Here is an 18,991-nt window from a genome sequence, read left to right as displayed (position 1 = left end):
CTGATTTGAGTGTTAAGTGTTGAGTGTGTTTTTATCACTCGCTCATCTGATCAGTGTTAATGACGTGTGTGGTAATCATTAAGATCGATCCCCGCTCTCATTTTGACTGACATTTGTCGTGTAGTGCACGTGGTGCGCCCTCTGTCGGCGGAACTGCAGCGCTGAGCGCAGAGTGGACGCGCTAACATCAGGCACCGGACTGACCGAACACAACAAACACACACACACGGAACAATGGACGGGACCGACACACGTCTAAGTTTCGACAGGTTTGTGCTCTTTTGTTACACACGGTTGTGTTTTCAGTGCGCTTGTTAGCCGCTAGCACGAGTGACGGTGTGCTGCACAGATCCACAGACGTCATCAGGTGTGTTTGGGCTTGTGTTGCAGGTAACCCAAAGTTATGTCTCGTGAGAGATCCGCTGCGGCCACCGCGCACTGATCTGCAGTCAGATATATTCAGAAATGTCCAGTTTGAACTTGATGGGTCGCGTGCGGTCCGTGTTCCGCCGGCAGCCGGACAGCTGGCACCTCAGCGACACGTTTGATTACTCCGAAGATCTCGAGGAAGACGAGACGCCCAAGTTCAGCCAGCTGAAGGTGGTGGTGTCCGGCGAGACGGACGAGCTCCCCACGGGAGCGCGCAACGGCGCGGCGGTCAGCACGCTGCTGGCGGATGATGACGACTCTCTGCTGGACTCGTCCTCGAGTCTCGGGAGCCCCGGCGCGGCGGCGGACCCGTGCGAGAGCTGCAGGAGGACGCGAGAGCGCAGCAAACGCCGGGCGGTGATGAGGAAGCTGGGGGTCGCGGCCCTCCTGTACTTCCTGTTCATGGTCGGTGAGCTGATAGGTGAGCAGATCTGAGATCTGTCATTGATGAGTGTGAGTCTGGGTCTGAGTCTGGTCTGGTCTGAGTCTGGTCTGGTCTGTCTTTCAGGTGGTTATGTGGCAAACAGTCTGGCGATCATGACGGACGCGCTGCACATGCTGACGGATCTCATCGGGATTATTGTGTCACTGCTGGCACTCTGGCTGTCTGCAAAACCACCGACATACAGATTCACATTCGGTCTTCATCGGCTCGGTAGTGCTCATCTTCATCTCATGTGGTGTCACTCTCCTATGAAGGAGTCATCTGTGCAGAGTTTCTCAGTGTTGAATCTCTTTCAGGTGTTCTGTTGTCATGAGTGAATTCACAGCTGTGTGTGTGTGTGTGTGTGTTCAGAGGTGTTGTCTGCCGGGATCAGTGTGTTGTTGATCTACATTCTGACTGGTGTGTTATTGAATGAAGCTGCGCAGAGAACCATTCATCAGGATTTCACTATAGATGGTGATGTCATGCTGATCACGGCAGCGGTGGGCGTGGCTGTCAACCTGCTGTGAGTCCATGCACGCACGCACACACACACGCACGCACGCACACACACACACACACACACACACACACACACACACACACACACACACACTTTGTGTGCGCTCCAGAACCCCTCAGATCTGTGAGAGTTCAGTGCAGTCACACATCACATCACAACACACAAACAGTCTCAAACTCATCTGCTCTGCGGCGTATTGAAGCTCTTTACGGTCTGGCTCAACATTTTATGGCTGATGAGTGACTTTAGGTGAAAGTGTGAGTTCTGTCCTGCGTGACGCCTTCATTCAATGCAACATGATTTTTTTTGTGCGCTTTCACAAGTTTCACATTTTTGGTAAAAAAGACACAAAATGTTTGTTACGATGTATACAGACTAAACTGATAGATAATAACTGGATGCACCGGGTTGATGCTCCTCGTGCTTCACCTCAGACGTGTGTTTTGTTGTCGTGTAGGATGGGATTTCTGCTCAATCAGTCTGGACACATTCACTCGCACGGACACAGTCACGGTCACTCACACGGTCCGGCGGGGCGGAGTCAGGATCAGGGGCACGGGAGTCTGGCGGTTCGAGCCGCTTTCATTCACGCTCTGGGTGATCTGGTGCAGAGCGTCGGCGTTCTCATCGCAGCATACATCGTCCGGTTTAAAGTACGTCTCTCACTTCAGTCTCTGAAGCGTCTGCAAACGAGGTCTTTGTTGAGATCTTGTGCTTGTGTTTGTGTTCCAGCCCGAGTATAAACTGGCAGATCCAGTGTGTACGTACCTGTTCTCCATACTGGTGCTGTTCAGCACTTTCCAAATCATCCGAGACACGGGCATCATCCTGCTGGAGGGTGAGACACCTCTCTCTCTCTGTCTGTCTGTGTAGAACACATCACGTGTGATAAAGTTTTGATGCGTGTGCAGGCGTGCCGCGTCACATGGACGTGTCGGGCATTCGAGCTGATCTGCTGAAACTGCAGGACGTGCAGCAGGTGGAGGAACTGAAGCTTTGGGCTCTGACAGGAGATAAAACCGCAGCCATCGTTCACCTGCAGCTTGGTGAGACGCCCCATCTTCTCTCTCGCTTTACATTAACTAAATCAAATCAGCTGAGGAGGCGATGTAGAGCGGCTGTTGTTGCATCTGTCTTTGTTGTGTGTTCAGTGCCGGGGATCGTGGGTAACTGGGAGGACGTTCAGACGAATGCGCGTCGCCTGCTGATGAAGTCACACGGGGTGACGCACTGCACGGTGCAGCTGCAGACGCAGAGACACGGACCGCCGCAGTCCTGCACAAACTGTCTCACACCCAGTGCCTGAACGTAGACTCCTCTGGAGGCGGATGAACCCAGCGGGGTTTAAATGATTGTCTAGCAGCTTTTTCTAGAATGAAGATTGACCTCATTTTTGATACACCTTTAATACAAAAGAACCCCATGACAAACACACTCAGTTTATTTTGGCTTGTTGTTTTGTTTGTTTGCTGTGGTGTTTGTGTGTGTGACAGATAACCCTCTGCATGGCTTGAAACCATCTCAATTACTTCTCGTTATATAAAATGATATACTGACATTCAGAATGGAGTGAGCTTTCACATCACACAAACACACTTACATGATCAAACACAGTGTCAGAATTCTTTTTTTTACTTTTTTTGTTAATTCTTTGTCTATCTCGAATGCAAAATGAGTCTAAAAGTATTATTTAAACATCAGCAATGATAACGGTGATTACGATAAGCCTTTATGCAGTTTTATTATTATTTTTATGTCTTGTTTTGTTTTTTGCAGGAGGCTGAAGGTTCATTCTTTGATTTAATTTTGTCGGCAGTATTAGCTTTTTTGTGTTTCAGCATTTGATCTGATAGCTGAAGTGCTTGATAACTTGAAATAAATGGATTTTAAAGGCCTGCATTGAGTGTTTGATATAGATCATTTCTCTACACATGACACTAGATGGCGCTGCTCATCTTTGATCTCTGTTTGATTAAAATCACACTTCCATAACTTCAGCTGTGGTTGACATGGTGATGATGTCTCTTTGGAGGAGATGTGTGAATTTGGTTGCTAAGCGATGATGCTGTTGTAGAGGGTGTCTTCCATGAGTTCTTTTAATCAATTTCACCAATTAATCGTCAATAAAACATTAAAAAGCTCGTTTTTGACCATGATTTAGTGAAATCAGTCAGATGTCTCTTTACTGCAATATTTGATGCATTCATTTGAATTCGAATGTGAATATTAAAGAGTTTTTGTGCTGAACTGCGAATATAGAAATCAATAGAATTAAAGCTGATGAGAAACTTCAGGCTGTGACAGCAGCAGAAACACACCGCTGCTCTTATACAAAGACTGTCAACAGATAACAAGCTAGTCACGGGTGTGTGTGTGTGTGTGTGTGTGTGTGTGTGTGTGTGTGTGCGCGTGCACGTGTCAGCTCAGAGTTATGAGGAACATTCAAACACTTCCTGCTCACATGACTGCCATTAACATATAACACAGAGTCACGTACAACAGGCACACACTTTCTCACACATCGAGTGTAAAGCTGAATTCACCTGCTCTTGGATGAGCTAAACACATGATCATGTGATGTTTACCCCTCAGCCTGTGTGATGAACTGATGTTTAGTGTGGATCTGAATTCATGAGTTTATATAAACCTCCGTTGATGTGTTTGAGTAATGATCTTATTGTTGTGCTGAAAGGAAATGGTGTGAACAAATTATGTGTGTGTGTGTGAGAGAGAGAGAGAGAGAGAGAGAGAGAGAGAGAGAGAGGGAGGGAGATTAATTACTATATTGTGAATAAAAGCATCTGCTAAATATAAAAAATATACAGGAAATATAAAAAAGCTGCTGAAACAAATATAGACAGCCATACAGTTTTTCATCAATGTGGTTTACTTTATAAAGTTGCTGATTCCAGTGGAGGATTTGTGTACAGTCATCAATACAGGTTTATAGGTGCGTCTGTCTTCAGCACTACAGACACGATAAATACAAAAGCACACACAGACATGCACACACACGCACACGGACACACACGTATCAGCTGCAGTTGATGGAAAACAAAGAAGAACTCCTGATGGGTCACAGTCCACTCATTTGGTCAGTCTCTTCAGCAGTTCCAGTTCCTCCACTGGTTTCCACTGCTGGTTTATAGTTATAAGCTGAGAGAAGACACACACACATACATTTATTGCACTTTCATTCATAAACAAGCATATGATCAAATATAAAAGGTAGATTGGGCTAAAATATGAAATTTGGATGAAAAGCAAGACGGATTAATCCTAACTCATTGCTGTTCAGTGTGACTGACCCTAATGTCTGGAGTGTGTGTGTATGTTGTTACCTTCTGTGGTTTTGATGGGTCCAGTTTCTCCCAGGGCTCTGGATTACTTGTCTTGTTTAAACTACAACAGTTAATTAACACAAGCATGAATTACTGAACACACAGACATAAACTTCACAAGACATTGAGTTCATGTGTTTAGAGAGTATCCACCCAACACCAATACAGAATACCAATAAAGTCACAACACCTTCATGACATAATGACTTACATGACATCAGATATTGAGTTATTAAGTGTTATTTCATCACACAAACACATAAATGACTTACACGACATCGGTTTTGGTGAATAAGAAGTAAAGTGGAGCTGCTGTCGCTCCGAGCGCGGCACAGCCCACAAATCCAATTAAAGGAATCAGCTACAAACATGAAACTGTATTAACGACAACAAGACACGACTGTAATAATAACTACAAGAACAAAATAAATTCAAAAAGAAGTTCTCACCTCCTTCCTCTTCTTCAGCATCTGTATAAATCCTCCTCCGCTCATCCTTCACCTGACACAAGTTTCTCAAGAGATCAGAGGATGTTCAGAAGATGTTCAGAAGATGTGATGTTCAGATGATGTTCAGATGATGTGATGTTCAGAGGATGTTCTGATGATGTTCAGATGATGTTCAGATGATGTTCAGATGATGTTCAGATGATGTGATGTTCAGAGGATGTTCTGATGACGTTCAGATGATGTTCAGATGATGTGATGTTCAGAGGATGTTCTGATGACGTTCAGATGATGTGATGTTCAGAGGATGTTCTGATGATGTTCAGATGATGTTCAGATGATGTTCAGATGATGTGATGTTCAGAGGATGTTCTGATGACGTTCAGATGATGTTCAGATGATGTGATGTTCAGAGGATGTTCTGATGATGTTCAGAGGATGTTCTGATGATGTTCAGATGATGTTCAGATGATGTTCAGCTGATGTGATGTTCAGAGGATGAGAGCTCAGTGATCTGCAGCATCACTTTCCTGACTGCGCGCGCTTATAACACGCGCAAGACGCGTTTGGTGGCACGTACACACACGCGCACGCGGTCTCATTCATTTTGTATTGAAACGGAAACTGGGAGAACAGCAGAGCGCGCGCTCTTCGGTGGATTCCTACGTGCGCGCACACGCACAACAGCAGCAGCATTAACACATATTGTTGTTTATAGTGCTACATGTAGATCCTAAACGTCCTGGGAGCCTAAGCAAACTTGTGAGGGACCCTTGTACAAAATAGGCTACTAAATTAAAACGAGATATAAACAGAACTGTCAACTATAAAAAATTAGATAACAAACCAATCAACACACTTAAATTGACAAGACGCGCGGCTCAAAACCTATAACATCATGCGCATGCGCTGCCGGCCACTGCGTGATGTCCGAGTATGTAACAGTAATGAATTAAATTACCACAAGCTATTAAACTAGCGTCTAGGACATACGTAAAATTAAACATTGAATTTAATGTTATAACTTACGCTATATTTGACTAGATTTCATTATTATAACTAGATATTATTATTCAAACACAGGCTTGTTGAAATGGGTGAAACGTTGCGCTCGTCAAAGTCACTTTCTGCTCCATTGAATCCAGTTGCGACACACTTTGAGCTCCAGTCTGTTTGAATGGGTTTAAGCGAGAGACGGCAACTAATTTCACAAAATATATGCACACTGATCACTATGCTGATTCAATAGATATTAACAATTTGTCTGATGAGTTTTAGAGGGACAATTTGAATAAGTAATTTATCAACAAATAATCAATGATTGCAAGTAAATGCACCACAAACAACGCTGAAAAATGAACAGGACAAACACTTTCAGTTCGTAAGATATTTTATTATATCATTTATACAGGGAGAGGGTAGATAACATATTTAATGAGCAGTCCTTGTAGAAAACACACATACAGACACAAGGAAACTGCATTTTATAAGCAGGAAAACAATATTTGAATAGAACACCAGTTTAACAGAGATGTATTTGATCAACTTAGCAGCGAATGTTTTTTGGGCTTCAGTGCAATGTGTGGAACGTCATAGACCTACCGACGTGTCGCAACTCTGTTTTTAACGGCTAGTTTATTCACAATGAAGGAGGTGCGGAGCAAACATCACATCAACAAACTGATTCTATACCAAACAACAACACAGACTAAGCTTTTGGTGCCAGGTCACATCCCTGGACTGACATACTATTAAGAGTATCTGTTTTTGCTAATAGTTTGTAGTTATAAACTGATAATAGTTGAAATGCCCAGTGCTCGAATTGAATCAAGTCACTTTTTTTGGTGGGGGTTAGTCTCATAATATACAATTTATACAAAATACACGATATATTTGATCATAATATGCATAACTATATACTATTAAAAACATGCTTCCATTAAAGACCAGGCTTGTTTTTATTCTTTTGAGTCAAATCAATGCAGGCTTGGTGAACAGAAATGACTTTTGAACAGTTGTGTACGTCCAACAGAATCAATCTAGCATTATTTACTATTTTCTCTAAAAACAACTGGATGACTGACACTGTGATAATAATGTTTGATCACTGAGTCTGTCGGTCAGCAGACTAAAGGTTTGCTTTATTCAGGAACTAACTACGACTATCAATATGTCAATCAGAGCTATTTCAGAGTGAATCCCACATTTACATGCCGATGTAATTCCAGATACCGGCAGCGTGTATGTGGCCGTTGGTCTTAGCAGCATGAAAAACAAGTTTGATCACATTCAGAATGGATTATATATAGCACAGACGAACACTCCCTTTATAATTCCTATAATTTCACACATCTTCATGGACATTCAGTGGTCTTTAGATGAGGGGCGGGGCGTTTAAAATGACAACTAGCCCATAAACAAACCTAATATCAATTATTATAAATAATGAATTCACACAATTTACCATTGCATGAATTTAATCACATTTACTTGAATAAAAATATCTGAGGTGATCAGGTCACCCCCATAAGATCACTTTAAAGGCGGGGTGTCTGATTTCTAGTAGAAGTACCAAAACAACCTTGTAGCCAATCAGCAGTCAGGTGCACAGGACAAACATTAGTCGAGCCGAGCGCTGACGAAAAGCCAAAGATGGGGTCGGGATGTGTTCGTTGATGTGATGTGAACATCATCAACGGCTAAGAGACATCAGACATCCTGCATTTAAATATAACACAAAAATCAGCAGTAGGTGGCAGCAAGTCATGGAGTTCTTTCAGACGACTGAGCCCCGTGCTCGAGAGAAACAGAGATGATAAACATGATGATTTATGAACTGACAGGCAGGTGGATGTTCTGCTGAAGTTGGTCAGGAGTCAGTGATGGAGTTAAACTGTGAAGAGTGTTCAGGAAGTGTTGGTGTCTCACACAGGACACAGTGAAACCGTCCTCACACAGAGCCGTGAGAGCCGCCTGACACACAAACACACAATAGACTCATTCTGCTGTAAACACACCACGACTGACATGAAGTGACTCTGTGCACATGTGTTCTACCTCTCTGCACAGGTTCTGTAGATCCGCTCCAGAGAAGCGTTCTGTCAGTTCAGCTAGATCCCTCAAACACACGTCAGGATGCAGCGGGACGCGTTCAGTGCACACGCGCAGGACCGCCTCACGAGCCTGCGATCCACACATCAGAGGAACATTTCAACACCAGTGAAGTGGGTGTGGCCTGTCAGTTTTATGACCGCAGCTCACCTCAGTGTCTGGAGGGGGAACGTATATAATGTGGTCGAGTCGACCGGGTCTGAGCAGAGCGCTGTCAAGAACGTCCGGCCTATTAGTGGCAGCCACAATCAAAACATCTTTATTACACACCTCCTGAAGCTCCATCTGAAACACACACAAACATGTTCATGACAGTTCAACACTTATTGTAACGCATTATTCTCAATGACGATTCAAAATTTACAATTAGTTAAAAAACCTGCACACTACTGGTTAAAAGTTGAGAGGGTGAAATGTTTCTATTGATCTTATAAATCTTGATCTTTTTCACATTTGCTTACAATAGCAAAGGTTTTAATTTCGTTGATTACAAAACTAACATTGCATTTAATAAAATGTTATGAAAAAGACGACTTGGCCTGAATAACAAGTCAAATCAGTCAATAAGAGATCAAAATATATGTGAACTCTGTTTGAAAAATATCTCAGAAATATAACAGTTTTGATTGACCCTTATTCTAAAACATGAGGAAATGACCCTAAGCTTTTGAAGGCTAGTGTTTATATTATTGTGAGAAATGTTTTTGTATCTCTGACCTGATTCAGTTCACTTGGCTCTTGTTCTCCGCTCTCTAACTGACGGGTTTTTCTGCTACTGCTCCGTCTCTCCACGCTTCGAAATCCAACTCCGTCTAACTCAGTGAGCAGAACAGACAGAACCTGCGACTGCACGCTGTGAGAGGAACCGCCGTCTGATCGAGAACCCACAATACTGTCGATCTCATCCAGGAACACGATGGAGGGCGCACACGCTCGTGCCTGAACAAACAACTGACAGATAGACAGACAGAGGGTCTGAAGACTCCATTCAGGTCTGTGGTTATGATGATGAAAGCGTGATGATGTCAGACCTGTGTGAGGGTTTTCTCAGAGTCTCCCACATACGGAGAGAAGATATCAGCTCCGCTGACAGACAGAAAGGTGCAGCGTGATGAAGATGCAGCCGCTTTCACCAGCGTGGTCTTAGCGCAGCCCGGTGGTCCGTACAGCAGAACTCCTCTGAGCCGAGAGATACCCATCCGCACGAATGCTTCAGGAAACCTCATTGGCCACTCGATACTCTCAACAAACACATCACAACCCCCACCATATGAGTACAGATATAAATGTATACGTTGTTGAACCAGCTACTAGTGCTGCAAGCTATAAGTGAAAATAAAGTTTGAGTTCATTTTTCCCTTATGGCTTTACCTGCTTGAGTTTGAGTTGAACCTCCTCTAGTCCTCCAATCTGCTCCCAGCTGACAGGTTTGAAGTCAGTTGCTCCTACGCTGCTCCTGAGACACGAGGGCCGCACCTGCCGCAACGCCGCCATGAAGTGTCGCATCTCCACACGCTCAGCGACTCCTGCCTGAACGACACGAGGCAAACATGACATCATCAGGTTAGTGTACAGCTTGTCGGGTTCGGTGTTTTTGACACCGAAGGAAATGATTGAACGATACCTGTGAATGTCGCATGGCCTCCAGCGCTGCCTCTCTGCTGAGCGCGCTCAGATCCGCTCCCACGTAACCGCAGGTCATTTCGGCGATGACGCTCAGATCAACGTCCTCGGAGAGCGGCATCTGCCGGCACACGCACTCCAGAATCCTGCGCCTCTGCAACAGCAGCGGGACACCGATGACCACCTGCACAACATCAGAGACTGTTCACAACACGCAACTCTACAGTGATTAAAGGAACACAGCAGCTGTGATCGTCGAGTACCTCTCTGTCGAAGCGACCGGGTCTCCTGAGCGCTGGCTCCAGAGCGTCTGGCTGGTTAGTGACTCCAATGATGACGAAACCCTCGTCACTGCCGATTCCGTCCATTAACGTCAGCAGCTGAGCGACTAGCCGGTTCTCTGGTGCGCTGCTGTCGTTTGTTCGCTTCGGACACAGAGAGTCGATCTCATCGATGAGCAGAACGCACGAGCCCTCCTCAGCCGCCTCCCGGGCCTGATCGAACATCCGCCGCAGGTTCTCTTCGCTCTCGCCGGGTCGAGACCCCGTCACTTCAGGCCCGTTTATGGTCACTAACCTGGCCCCGACGTCGTTCGCCACGCAGCGCACCAGTAATGTCTTTCCGACACCGGGCGGTCCAATCAGAAGCTGCCCCCGCGGGCAGGACAGCCCGAGTTGATGTAAAGAAGCAGGGTACCGCAGAGGAAGGATGATCATCTCCTTTAATGACGCATAAACGTCCTCCAGACCACCCAGAGACAGATCGGAGACCCGCTGCTGATTCTGGAAGTGTTTGGCGCTCTGCACCGCGCTCACGTCCACACGCGTTCTGTCTGTAACCAAACCAGCTGCGTGTGAGCCCGAGTTAACATGCTCAACCAGAACAAACCTGATCTCAGTGTTTGAATGAGACAGATCAACCAGATGACCCTTGTGTAGGTAGAGACCGCTCAGCAGTTCCTGTAAAAGCTCACAGACTTTTCTCTTGCGTTTCAGACTCCGCACAAATACCTTCACGCTGGTGCAGGTGAGTTTGGGACAGCTCAGGGGTTTGATCCGTCCCGGGTCCACCGTGAGTCCGGTATATGTTTGCGTGCTGAGGTCTGGTGTGGCGCACCGGTTGCTGATCTGAACGTATCCCTCCGCGAGGTCTCGCCGTGGCCACGCCACACAGAGACATGACCCCTGCCTGACCCCGATGAGGACCGGAGAGCCCACCCGCAGTCCCAGCCTGGACATCAGATGAGGACCTACGCGACAGCGCTGTGTGTCTGAGTCCACGACATCCAGCGGCAGAACTCTCAGCACCTCCATACAGATCCTCTGAGGAAGAGTTCGGTTTGTGCACATTCATAAACGACAGCAGAAGGTTTAGAACAGGAAAGATGGTGTCTGGGTCTACTGACATCCAAACACAACGCGTTTAATATGAAAAGGCGCAGAACAGCTGAACAGCCATAAATACTTTTACAATAAATCTGCCAACATATAACATTGCAGAATGAATAAGAACTACACGTGGCTCGCAGACAAACACTTATTTATCTCGAGTACAAACAGATGTCTGCTGTGTGTGCGTATGCTTCGGTTCGGCTCAGATACAAACTGAAGATAAATCACGACAGTGATAACTGTTGTCATCTTACCGTCGATCGAGTCTCTAGATGAAGCGTGTGCGGTGTCAACACACACAACACATGTTCACTGCTGATGTGCTTCACTGGCGCCTCCACAGACCGACGACACAACAGCGACGCCTGCTGGAGCGGCGCACCCGATGACGTCACTGCCCCTCGCAACAATAACATCTTATCATGTTCTTAACTTGCTGCTTTTCCTTGACACATTTTGTAAATTAAGTGTACATTTTCCAAGAAAACTCTTTTTTCATCTTTAAGAAAGATGTTGATATATAATTAAATTCCTTGAGGAACTCTTAAAAATTCTGCTGCTTGTAAGACTCTATGGTGTCAATCCTTTAAGCTAGTTTAACCTTCTTTATGTTTATGTAATGTAACCCTTAGTACTGTGTACTATTGTTTGTATTCTATCTTGTTTTTGTATTTGTTATTAAAGCATAATAAAAATAAATAAATACAATTAAGAACTTATCATGGTTTAAATATGAAAAATTACATTATTTTACAGACGCTGGGACACATTTGTCAATACTTAGGTCACTTTTGCAAAACACTTCACACAGTTCTCCTAACCAACTGTCAGCTTGGCAAAGCAGTTCATTTCACATTCAAAATGCTCTACAACTACCAAAACACTTTATTCAGGTCTCAAATCAGCTCATTCTTCCAGAACACTAGCAAAGGTGGACATTCGACACACACTTTGTCACCCACAAAACAATGACCGACAAAACACTAACAACATGCAGCATTATACAATGTTTTCTTGTGTAAAACAAGGACACATCTCTGTTAAGCTTACAGCATCATGATAACACCAGGTGTGACACAAACACATCATGTCGTGTGGGTAACTAGAGAAATGTTGTCTTTAGACAGTCAGAAAATAACTGTTTTTTTTACAAAAGAGCTGTGATTATTGTTTCTATATTAATGCACTCAAAACTAAAATCTAAATGCAGACTGTATCTGATTGTGTGTCCACTAGAGGTCAGTAAAGGTCAGAAAACTGTGAAACACACACACGGTAGGTTTCTATACATCGTGGGGACTTTCCATAGGCATAATGATTTTTATACTGGACAAACTGTATATTCTATTGCCTAACATGTTCAAATAAACATCATTTAGCATGTTTAATAATCCATGTTGGACCCCACAATGTATAAAAACAAATACACACACAAACACACTTTCAGCAAGACAACGGTCTTTTATAATGTCTGTATTACAAATCTCTGTGTTTATTCAATGAGTTCATATCTGATTGTACAATAGTTTATTGTGTAGTTAGTCTACCATTCAGACGTGCTTAAATGTCTGAAATTAGTTTTGTAGACAAAAATAGAATTGTTTTTTCTTTCTAAAATTGCAAATAAAAATATTTGATTTCCTAAATGTTCCTAAATGGATAACTTGGCCTAAATAATGAAGTGAAATCAGTCAGTTTTAAACTGCTTGATAAAATGACAATTCTACAGATGAATTCCCAAACTTACATTTGTGTTATTTCAGCTTTGATGAGTTTATTGTCATGTAAAAACAATAAAGAGTAAGTGACCCTAAACTTGAATGAAAGTTAAACTCAAAACATGTTACAGCTCAGAACAGACCCAGAAGATCCCCCTCGCCCACCCTTACAGACTGTGTGTGTGTCCTCTCTACACACAATCCTCATGCTGTTGTTCTGCAGGCAGACATCTGGGGTTTGGGAAACTCTGGGATCTGAGTGTAATCAAATGGATTCCCCTGAACCACACGCACGCACGCACACACACACACACACACACACACACACACACACGCACGCACACACACACACACACACACACACACACACTGATGAAGACAGAATTCTCCACGTTCCCTCGGTCATTAGCAGTAAACCTGAAGCAAATGTGGGTCCTGAAACATGAAGTTAAGGGATTTAGAGGATTCACACTAAAACACTTAGATTACTTGCATGAAGCACACAAATGTGTGTGTGTGTGTGTACATGTTTACAGTAATATTTGCAAACGTCTTTAAAATAATCTTTAACACACTGATCAAATCATATTTTACTTTTAGTCTAGTTATATCAACAGTTTTGATTTAGATAACATTTATTATCTTGATATGAAAAGCATAGTGCATATGAAAGAGCCCTGAAAAATGTAACATGTGGGTGTGTACTCGTGTGTGTGTCCACTCGTGTGTGGGTGTGTGCGTATGTGCACACTTGTGTGTGTGTGTGTGTGTGCACTCGTGTGTGGGTGTGTGCGTATGTGCACACTTGTGTGTGTGTGTGTGTGCACTCGTGTGTGTATGTGTCTGCACTCGTGTGTGGATGTGTGTCCACTCGTGTGTGGGTGTGTGCGTATGTGCACACTTGTGTGTGTGTGTGTGCACTCGTGTGTGTATGTGTCTGCACTCGTGTGTGGGTGTGTGTCCACTCGTGTGTGGGTGTGTGCGTATGTCCACACTTGTGTGTGTGTGTGTGCACTCGTGTGTGGGTGTGTGTGTGTGTACTCGTGTGTCGGTGTGTGCGTATGTGCACACTTGTGTGTGTGTGTGTGCACTCGTGTGTGGGTGTGTGTGTGTGTGCGCGTATGTGCACACTTGTGTGTGTGTGTGTACACTCGTGTGTTGTGTGTGTGTGTAGTGTGTGTACACTCGTGTGTGTGTGTGTGCACTCGTGTGTTGTGTGTGTGTGTGTGTGTGTGTGTGTACACTCGTGTGTTGTGTGTGCACACTCGTGTGTACACACACAACACATGAGTGTACACACACACACACACGAGTGTACACACACACACACACACACACACACACACACGAGTGTACACACACAACACATGAGTGTACACACACAACACACGAGTGTACACACACTACACACACACACAACACACGAGTGTACACACACTCCCTGTGGAGATGATTGTTAAATTTGTTCTGGTTTATATTGAGTTCTGAGGTCATGACCTCTGAAATAAGGCGTAATATTAAAATAACGTCCAAAAATAATTTGACATTTTACATGCAGTTTTTTAAAGCTCTTTTTTATAAGTACTTGGCAGGTCAACAGCCGAATTGTGTAAAAGAGAAGACAAAACACATCTGTGTCTGATCAGAAACTCTGTAAATAAAGAGTGTAAAACATTCTCTGAGTGTTTACATGGGAACCACGCAGAGCAGATCAAGCGTGAGCTTCATTTATAGTATGATTTCATAAGGATCACCTATGAATTAATGACTCTCAGTGTTCCTCTTAGGTTCATCTGCCCGGGAAACTCAACGTCCTATTGGCTGAAGCTGGAGTCCCATGTGATGTGGTTCTGCAGATGGACGAGATCAAGATTTCCCCAGTGAGTATGACACAGCAGCTGGTCACTATCATGTGTTACTGTGACCAGCGAACACTGAAGTACATGACAGTCTGTGTCATTTCAGTATGCACACGTTTGCAAAATGACCCGTGTGTTCATTTACTACCGACGACTAACAACAACTATTTACTCATGTGTTGTTAAACAAGAACTATTTTTGGACTTTACTTGGCATACTGAGGCTTTGGATATGTTATTTATGATTCTTCATTATTGTCATCGTGCAGCCCATTTAAACAAAACCAACGTTGTTATGTGTTCTTATTACACGGCGCTCTGGAATACTTGATTCTGATTGGCCAGTGGCGACATTCCAAGGTTTGTTCTTTTCAAATAACAACCGCTCAAAACTAATAACACCATGTGACCCGGATGCTGTCAATCATTTAGAGAGCCGCAGTTTAATATGACACGAACAGTCAATATAAATATGTCTTTTAATAGCATATTTGACTCCAAATGATTAAACTAAATTGCGGGTTCATGGCCTTTGACTGCTGTGTCTAACCTTAAAACCCAAAGTAAATACGTTTTCTTCGCAGAAGGTCTGCATTCGTTAAAAATGAGCTAATTAAACATTTCTCATCATTTTTTTCATATTCAATAACTTACTAATGAGGCAAGTAGTCGTGTAATAAGCAGGATAATGCTCAAGCAGCCGTCTGTTATGGTAAAATAATCCCCTTCAGTGAGACACAAGACCCTCCGCTTCACGTCCTGATCACACTGAAGGGATTATTCTGACATAACAGCCTGCTCTCTGAATATTATGCCTGACATCTTGCCTGTCTGGAGCGAGTTTACAGTTGGTTTGGTTGCGGTAAGTGACTTTAAAGTTTCCGTCACCTGACAACCATCAGACATTCACAGACTGTCGTCTCACACACATGTGCAGTCGTACAGCACCGTGATCTTTGTCATAATTCAGTTTGATGATGTAATGGTGCCTAGACATGCAACCTCATGCTGTCACATCTGGCGTGTCTGTGGTCAGGGTGTGTTTTTGTTTAGCTAGCACAGACCAGCATGTACAGTGGAGGAAACCCAATCCTACTGCAGTTGTCTGGTCTCCTCTTATAGTTTTTCATGTTTGCAGAAACCGACCCGGCGCTCGTGAGCGAAGCCAATGACACGGTCAACTCTGTGGCACAGAAAGATCCTGGTGCCCATGCTGGAAGTCAAAACAGGTTTGAGATGTGTTGTATCGATGTTTTTCACACCACAGGTACAGTGTTTAAAATCAAAACCAGCTCTATTAAAAGCATGAACATGCCTCACGTGACAGATATTCCATCCCTGTGTTGTGTTGAACAGCGGCTCTCAGTGGGGTTTGGTAGGGAAAGCATCATTAGTAGTTGTTGACCCGTGTGTGTGCAGGTGATTGTTATGAAGTGAACTCTGGGTGTGGGATACACACCATCTTCTACAAACCCAACACTGCAATGCTGCTGGGTGACACCATAAGACCTGCGATAGTTTACAGGCCAAAATAAGGCCTATTACTGAGACACCATCTTTCAAGAAATCCCTTTTATTATCACATACAAGTGCCTTAAAAACAAGACCATCGGTCAAATCCATGAGTCATACTGAGAATATTAGCAATTGGATGTAATCTTTGATTTGTAAATAAAAATGTCACTGGATTTGTAAAATTCAGTCAATTCAGCTATGAAATAAAACGAGAAGAATTTTAAACGCCTCAAGAGTCTTTTTTATCGCAGCTGGAGTGCGTCAGATGTTGGTGTTTTCCCAGCTGTCTGTTTGGCTTTATTGATCAGCTTATAGAGGAATGAGAAGAAGAAGAGCAGGTTATCATATTCTCCTTCATACGGAGGAAAATAATGACTATGTAGATCCTTCAGAAAGTAGTAAATGGCCTCTATAGTCGCCAGGTACGTGTCTGGAGATCCTCGCTGATGCCGCCAAAAACACGTTCTTCTGCTCTTCAGCTCCACGTTTGGTAAAGCTGTGGAGAAATCAACTAAAATCTGTTTATTTATCACTGAAAAAACACACTGCTACTGTAAGATTACGAATTTCAGTTGAGGAAGCAAACAAGAACAGAAATGTCCTTAGATTTTCATTCAGTTTTAATTCTGGCTTTCAAGTGAATATCTCGTCACCAAACTGAGATTCTACAGCCAATGATCAAAGATCACAGTTCTTTTTTATCATGACATTTCAGTGACATTACATTGAGACGTTTGTGACAGCTGTTCAAATCGTTTTGACCTTCGTTAGGTCAAGTTGAAACAGAACAGTTTTTCTGTCTGTACCTTGAAGACGCTCATCTGTGATGATTCTCGTGGTTTGGTTCCAGGTGCTGTCGATGAAAATCACTCTGTGAATCGGACAGACGTGTGTCTCTGCCCCATCGCTCTGTTCCTTCACCTTTAATCTCTTTGGTCTCGGCTCTGCGCTGCAAGCGTCCACAGAAAAATGCTCCCATATTTCCTCCACAGTCATGGCGTCCGGACCGGGAAACAGCAGCACGATCTGTGGAGGATGCAGAGGTCTGGTTCAAACGTTCTGATAACACACGCAACTATAAGACTTTCACAAGATCTCTCACGTTTTCAGCAGACGTGTCGAGCTCTGGGATGCAGGGGTAGGTGTAGATGGTGACGTCCTGAGGTGCCAGAAGTCTGGCCTGCACCGCTGTGCTCTTTCCGTCGGTTTCATTGGGGTGTTTGATGATGTCCACCTTCACGGGCAGCTGAAATACAGCATAAGCTTTAACAAACATCCGTGTCTCCAACACACAGCTGTCTACGTCATAACATCCAGTTCAACCCTTCAATATTAATCCAGTCTTTGAAGAGTTTGGTTCCAAAATGACATAACTCTTGTGATATTCACTGTTGTTATCAATTGGCTCTTATAAACATTTATTCAAGAGCCAGCCAGCCAATTCCATTTCTGAGATTTTATCTTCTCTTTATATGGTGTTGAGCTCTGCCTAAACAAGAGTTGAAGCGTTTCCAGTTCACTTGAACTAAACTTTATTTTAAATGCTTGTCATCCTTTGAGATTAGATTTATTTAATGTACTGACATCAAGTTTCGACATCTTTACTCTGTTCAAGCTGCGAGGTTGAAATCTAACAGATATTTAAAAGCACTACTGACACAAGTGTTACTAATTTAAATGTGTAGCCTACAGATAAAAGTTGTGTTCACACGGAAACAGCGGCACGCATACGTGCACAATTTTAAGTGTGTGTTTGTCATGTTCAGTCTTGGATCTGAATCTGCGGGGAAACAGATCATCTGATGTTCGCTTTCCACGGACATTTCACTGCAACCCGAACTGTAGTGTTCAAGGACAGCGATGCCCTTTCCAATATGGCGGCGCCGTTGACCATGTTTGTGTTAGGTAGAGTCCCTGCGTTCCGTTTCGAAGTGAAAGTACAGCTTGATGTGTAAACTCTAGCGGGAAAAACGCATTTATATCTCGCTTTCAGTTTAGACTTTACTTGGCAAAAGGACTAATAATAACAACGGCCCCATCTCTTAATGTGGAGAGACGTTTTGTATGGCGTCCCCCTCCCGAAGGGCAATATAACCCGCTTGGAACGCACCGCCTAGACCCACAGCGCTTCTTCTAGATGTTTTCACGAACCTTTACGTTCGGGACGTCACGCGGGTCGAGCCCGACTAGAGCCCCGCAGCTGTAGCAGTAGAACATGCGCGACGCGCCGCACCTGGAGCACTTCATCCGGCCGGCGCGCTGCGCGTCATCTAGCGGGGCGTGCGACGCGACCATTAGCCCACAGAGAGGACTTTCCTCGTCCGACATCACCACAAATCCGAACCGTGTGCTTTAGTTCAATCTATCACAGTCCGAACCAAAACAAACCAGCGTGGGACTCACACACCGGAAACACTGACACGGAACAGGATGTAGTAAGTATGGCTGCGGTTACCCAGCAACAAGAGGGCCCGCGGCATAGAGCCGGAGAATATGGAGACACGCGCTGAAGAAAAGCCGCTGAGCTCACTGGAGGACTTTATTCAGTCTCAACATCTGGTGAGTAGCCTACTTCAACGTTTAACATTTGAACAATACTTACAAGAATCAT

General features: G+C 44.1%; 4 protein-coding genes across 6 annotated transcripts; 1 reads left to right on the top strand and 3 right to left on the bottom strand.

The window, feature by feature from the left end:
- Window positions 1–86: 86 nt before the first annotated feature.
- On the top strand, window positions 87–3,273 carry slc30a4 (solute carrier family 30 member 4). The gene is made up of 8 exons (XM_079466169.1): window positions 87–269; window positions 391–850; window positions 938–1,084; window positions 1,226–1,379; window positions 1,834–2,029; window positions 2,109–2,214; window positions 2,288–2,422; window positions 2,528–3,273. The coding sequence occupies exons 2-8, from the start codon at window positions 466–468 to the stop codon at window positions 2,680–2,682; spliced, it is 1,278 nt and encodes a 425-aa protein (XP_079322295.1). The 5' UTR covers window positions 87–269; window positions 391–465; the 3' UTR covers window positions 2,683–3,273.
- A 969-nt stretch (window positions 3,274–4,242) lies between these two features.
- On the bottom strand, window positions 4,243–6,077 carry cUnh15orf48 (chromosome Un C15orf48 homolog). Its single transcript, XM_079465502.1, has 4 exons — window positions 5,167–6,077; window positions 4,990–5,078; window positions 4,718–4,778; window positions 4,243–4,532 (listed from the first exon to the last, which is right to left on the bottom strand). The coding sequence occupies exons 1-4, from the start codon at window positions 5,209–5,211 to the stop codon at window positions 4,464–4,466; spliced, it is 264 nt and encodes an 87-aa protein (XP_079321628.1). The 5' UTR covers window positions 5,212–6,077; the 3' UTR covers window positions 4,243–4,463.
- A 461-nt stretch (window positions 6,078–6,538) lies between these two features.
- afg2b (AFG2 AAA ATPase homolog B) lies at window positions 6,539–11,623 on the bottom strand. 2 transcript variants are annotated; one of them, XM_079465703.1, is made up of 9 exons: window positions 11,543–11,623; window positions 10,161–11,219; window positions 9,899–10,081; window positions 9,646–9,804; window positions 9,306–9,515; window positions 8,992–9,225; window positions 8,425–8,559; window positions 8,221–8,346; window positions 6,539–8,136 (listed from the first exon to the last, which is right to left on the bottom strand). In XM_079465703.1, exons 2-9 carry the CDS (start codon window positions 11,208–11,210, stop codon window positions 7,993–7,995), a joined length of 2,241 nt encoding a protein of 746 aa, XP_079321829.1. In that variant the 5' UTR covers window positions 11,211–11,219; window positions 11,543–11,623; the 3' UTR covers window positions 6,539–7,992. The 2 variants fall into 2 exon arrangements, with proteins under 2 accessions (XP_079321829.1, XP_079321828.1); XM_079465702.1 differs by lacking the exon at window positions 11,543–11,623 and having other exon boundaries at window positions 10,161–11,377.
- A 4,475-nt stretch (window positions 11,624–16,098) lies between these two features.
- Window positions 16,099–18,908, bottom strand: dtwd1 (DTW domain containing 1). Of its 2 annotated transcripts, none has more exons than XM_079465494.1 (4): window positions 18,532–18,908; window positions 17,483–17,626; window positions 17,187–17,406; window positions 16,099–16,876 (listed from the first exon to the last, which is right to left on the bottom strand). In XM_079465494.1, exons 1-4 carry the CDS (start codon window positions 18,706–18,708, stop codon window positions 16,623–16,625), a joined length of 795 nt encoding a protein of 264 aa, XP_079321620.1. In that variant the 5' UTR covers window positions 18,709–18,908; the 3' UTR covers window positions 16,099–16,622. The 2 variants fall into 2 exon arrangements, with proteins under 2 accessions (XP_079321620.1, XP_079321619.1); XM_079465493.1 differs by having other exon boundaries at window positions 16,426–16,891; window positions 18,532–18,893.
- Between the last annotated feature and the right edge of the window lie 83 nt (window positions 18,909–18,991).

The sequence above is a fragment of the Barbatula barbatula genome (assembly GCF_947034865.1).
Source record: "Barbatula barbatula genome assembly, chromosome: 10".
NCBI classification, from domain to species: domain Eukaryota; kingdom Metazoa; phylum Chordata; class Actinopteri; order Cypriniformes; family Nemacheilidae; genus Barbatula; species Barbatula barbatula.
The sequence above is the reverse complement of the archived record's forward strand: the minus strand, read 5'-3'. Positions and strand labels throughout refer to the sequence as shown.

Coding starts and splice junctions, on each gene's coding strand:
- cUnh15orf48 (XM_079465502.1), bottom strand. CDS start 5,211: ATGAGCGGAGGAGGATTTATACAGATGCTGAAGAAGAGGAAGGAG. Junction 5,079..5,166: donor TGCTGAAGAAGAGGAAGGAG/GTGAGAACTTCT, acceptor TCATGTTTGTAG/CTGATTCCTTTAATTGGATT. Junction 4,779..4,989: donor TTCACCAAAACCGATGTCGT/GTAAGTCATTTA, acceptor TAACTGTTGTAG/TTTAAACAAGACAAGTAATC.
- slc30a4 (XM_079466169.1), top strand. CDS start 466: ATGTCCAGTTTGAACTTGATGGGTCGCGTGCGGTCCGTGTTCCGCCGG. Junction 1,380..1,833: donor GGCGTGGCTGTCAACCTGCT/GTGAGTCCATGC, acceptor GTTGTCGTGTAG/GATGGGATTTCTGCTCAATC. Junction 2,030..2,108: donor CATACATCGTCCGGTTTAAA/GTACGTCTCTCA, acceptor TTTGTGTTCCAG/CCCGAGTATAAACTGGCAGA.
- dtwd1 (XM_079465493.1), bottom strand. CDS start 18,708: ATGTCGGACGAGGAAAGTCCTCTCTGTGGGCTAATGGTCGCGTCGCAC. Junction 17,407..17,482: donor TCGACACGTCTGCTGAAAAC/GTGAGAGATCTT, acceptor CATCCTCCACAG/ATCGTGCTGCTGTTTCCCGG. Junction 16,892..17,186: donor CACAGATGAGCGTCTTCAAG/GTACAGACAGAA, acceptor AACAGATTTTAG/TTGATTTCTCCACAGCTTTA.
- afg2b (XM_079465702.1), bottom strand. CDS start 11,246: ATGTGCACAAACCGAACTCTTCCTCAGAGGATCTGTATGGAGGTGCTG. Junction 9,516..9,645: donor TTCAACTCAAACTCAAGCAG/GTAAAGCCATAA, acceptor GTGTTTGTTGAG/AGTATCGAGTGGCCAATGAG. Junction 8,560..8,991: donor AGCCAAGTGAACTGAATCAG/GTCAGAGATACA, acceptor TGTGTGTTTCAG/ATGGAGCTTCAGGAGGTGTG.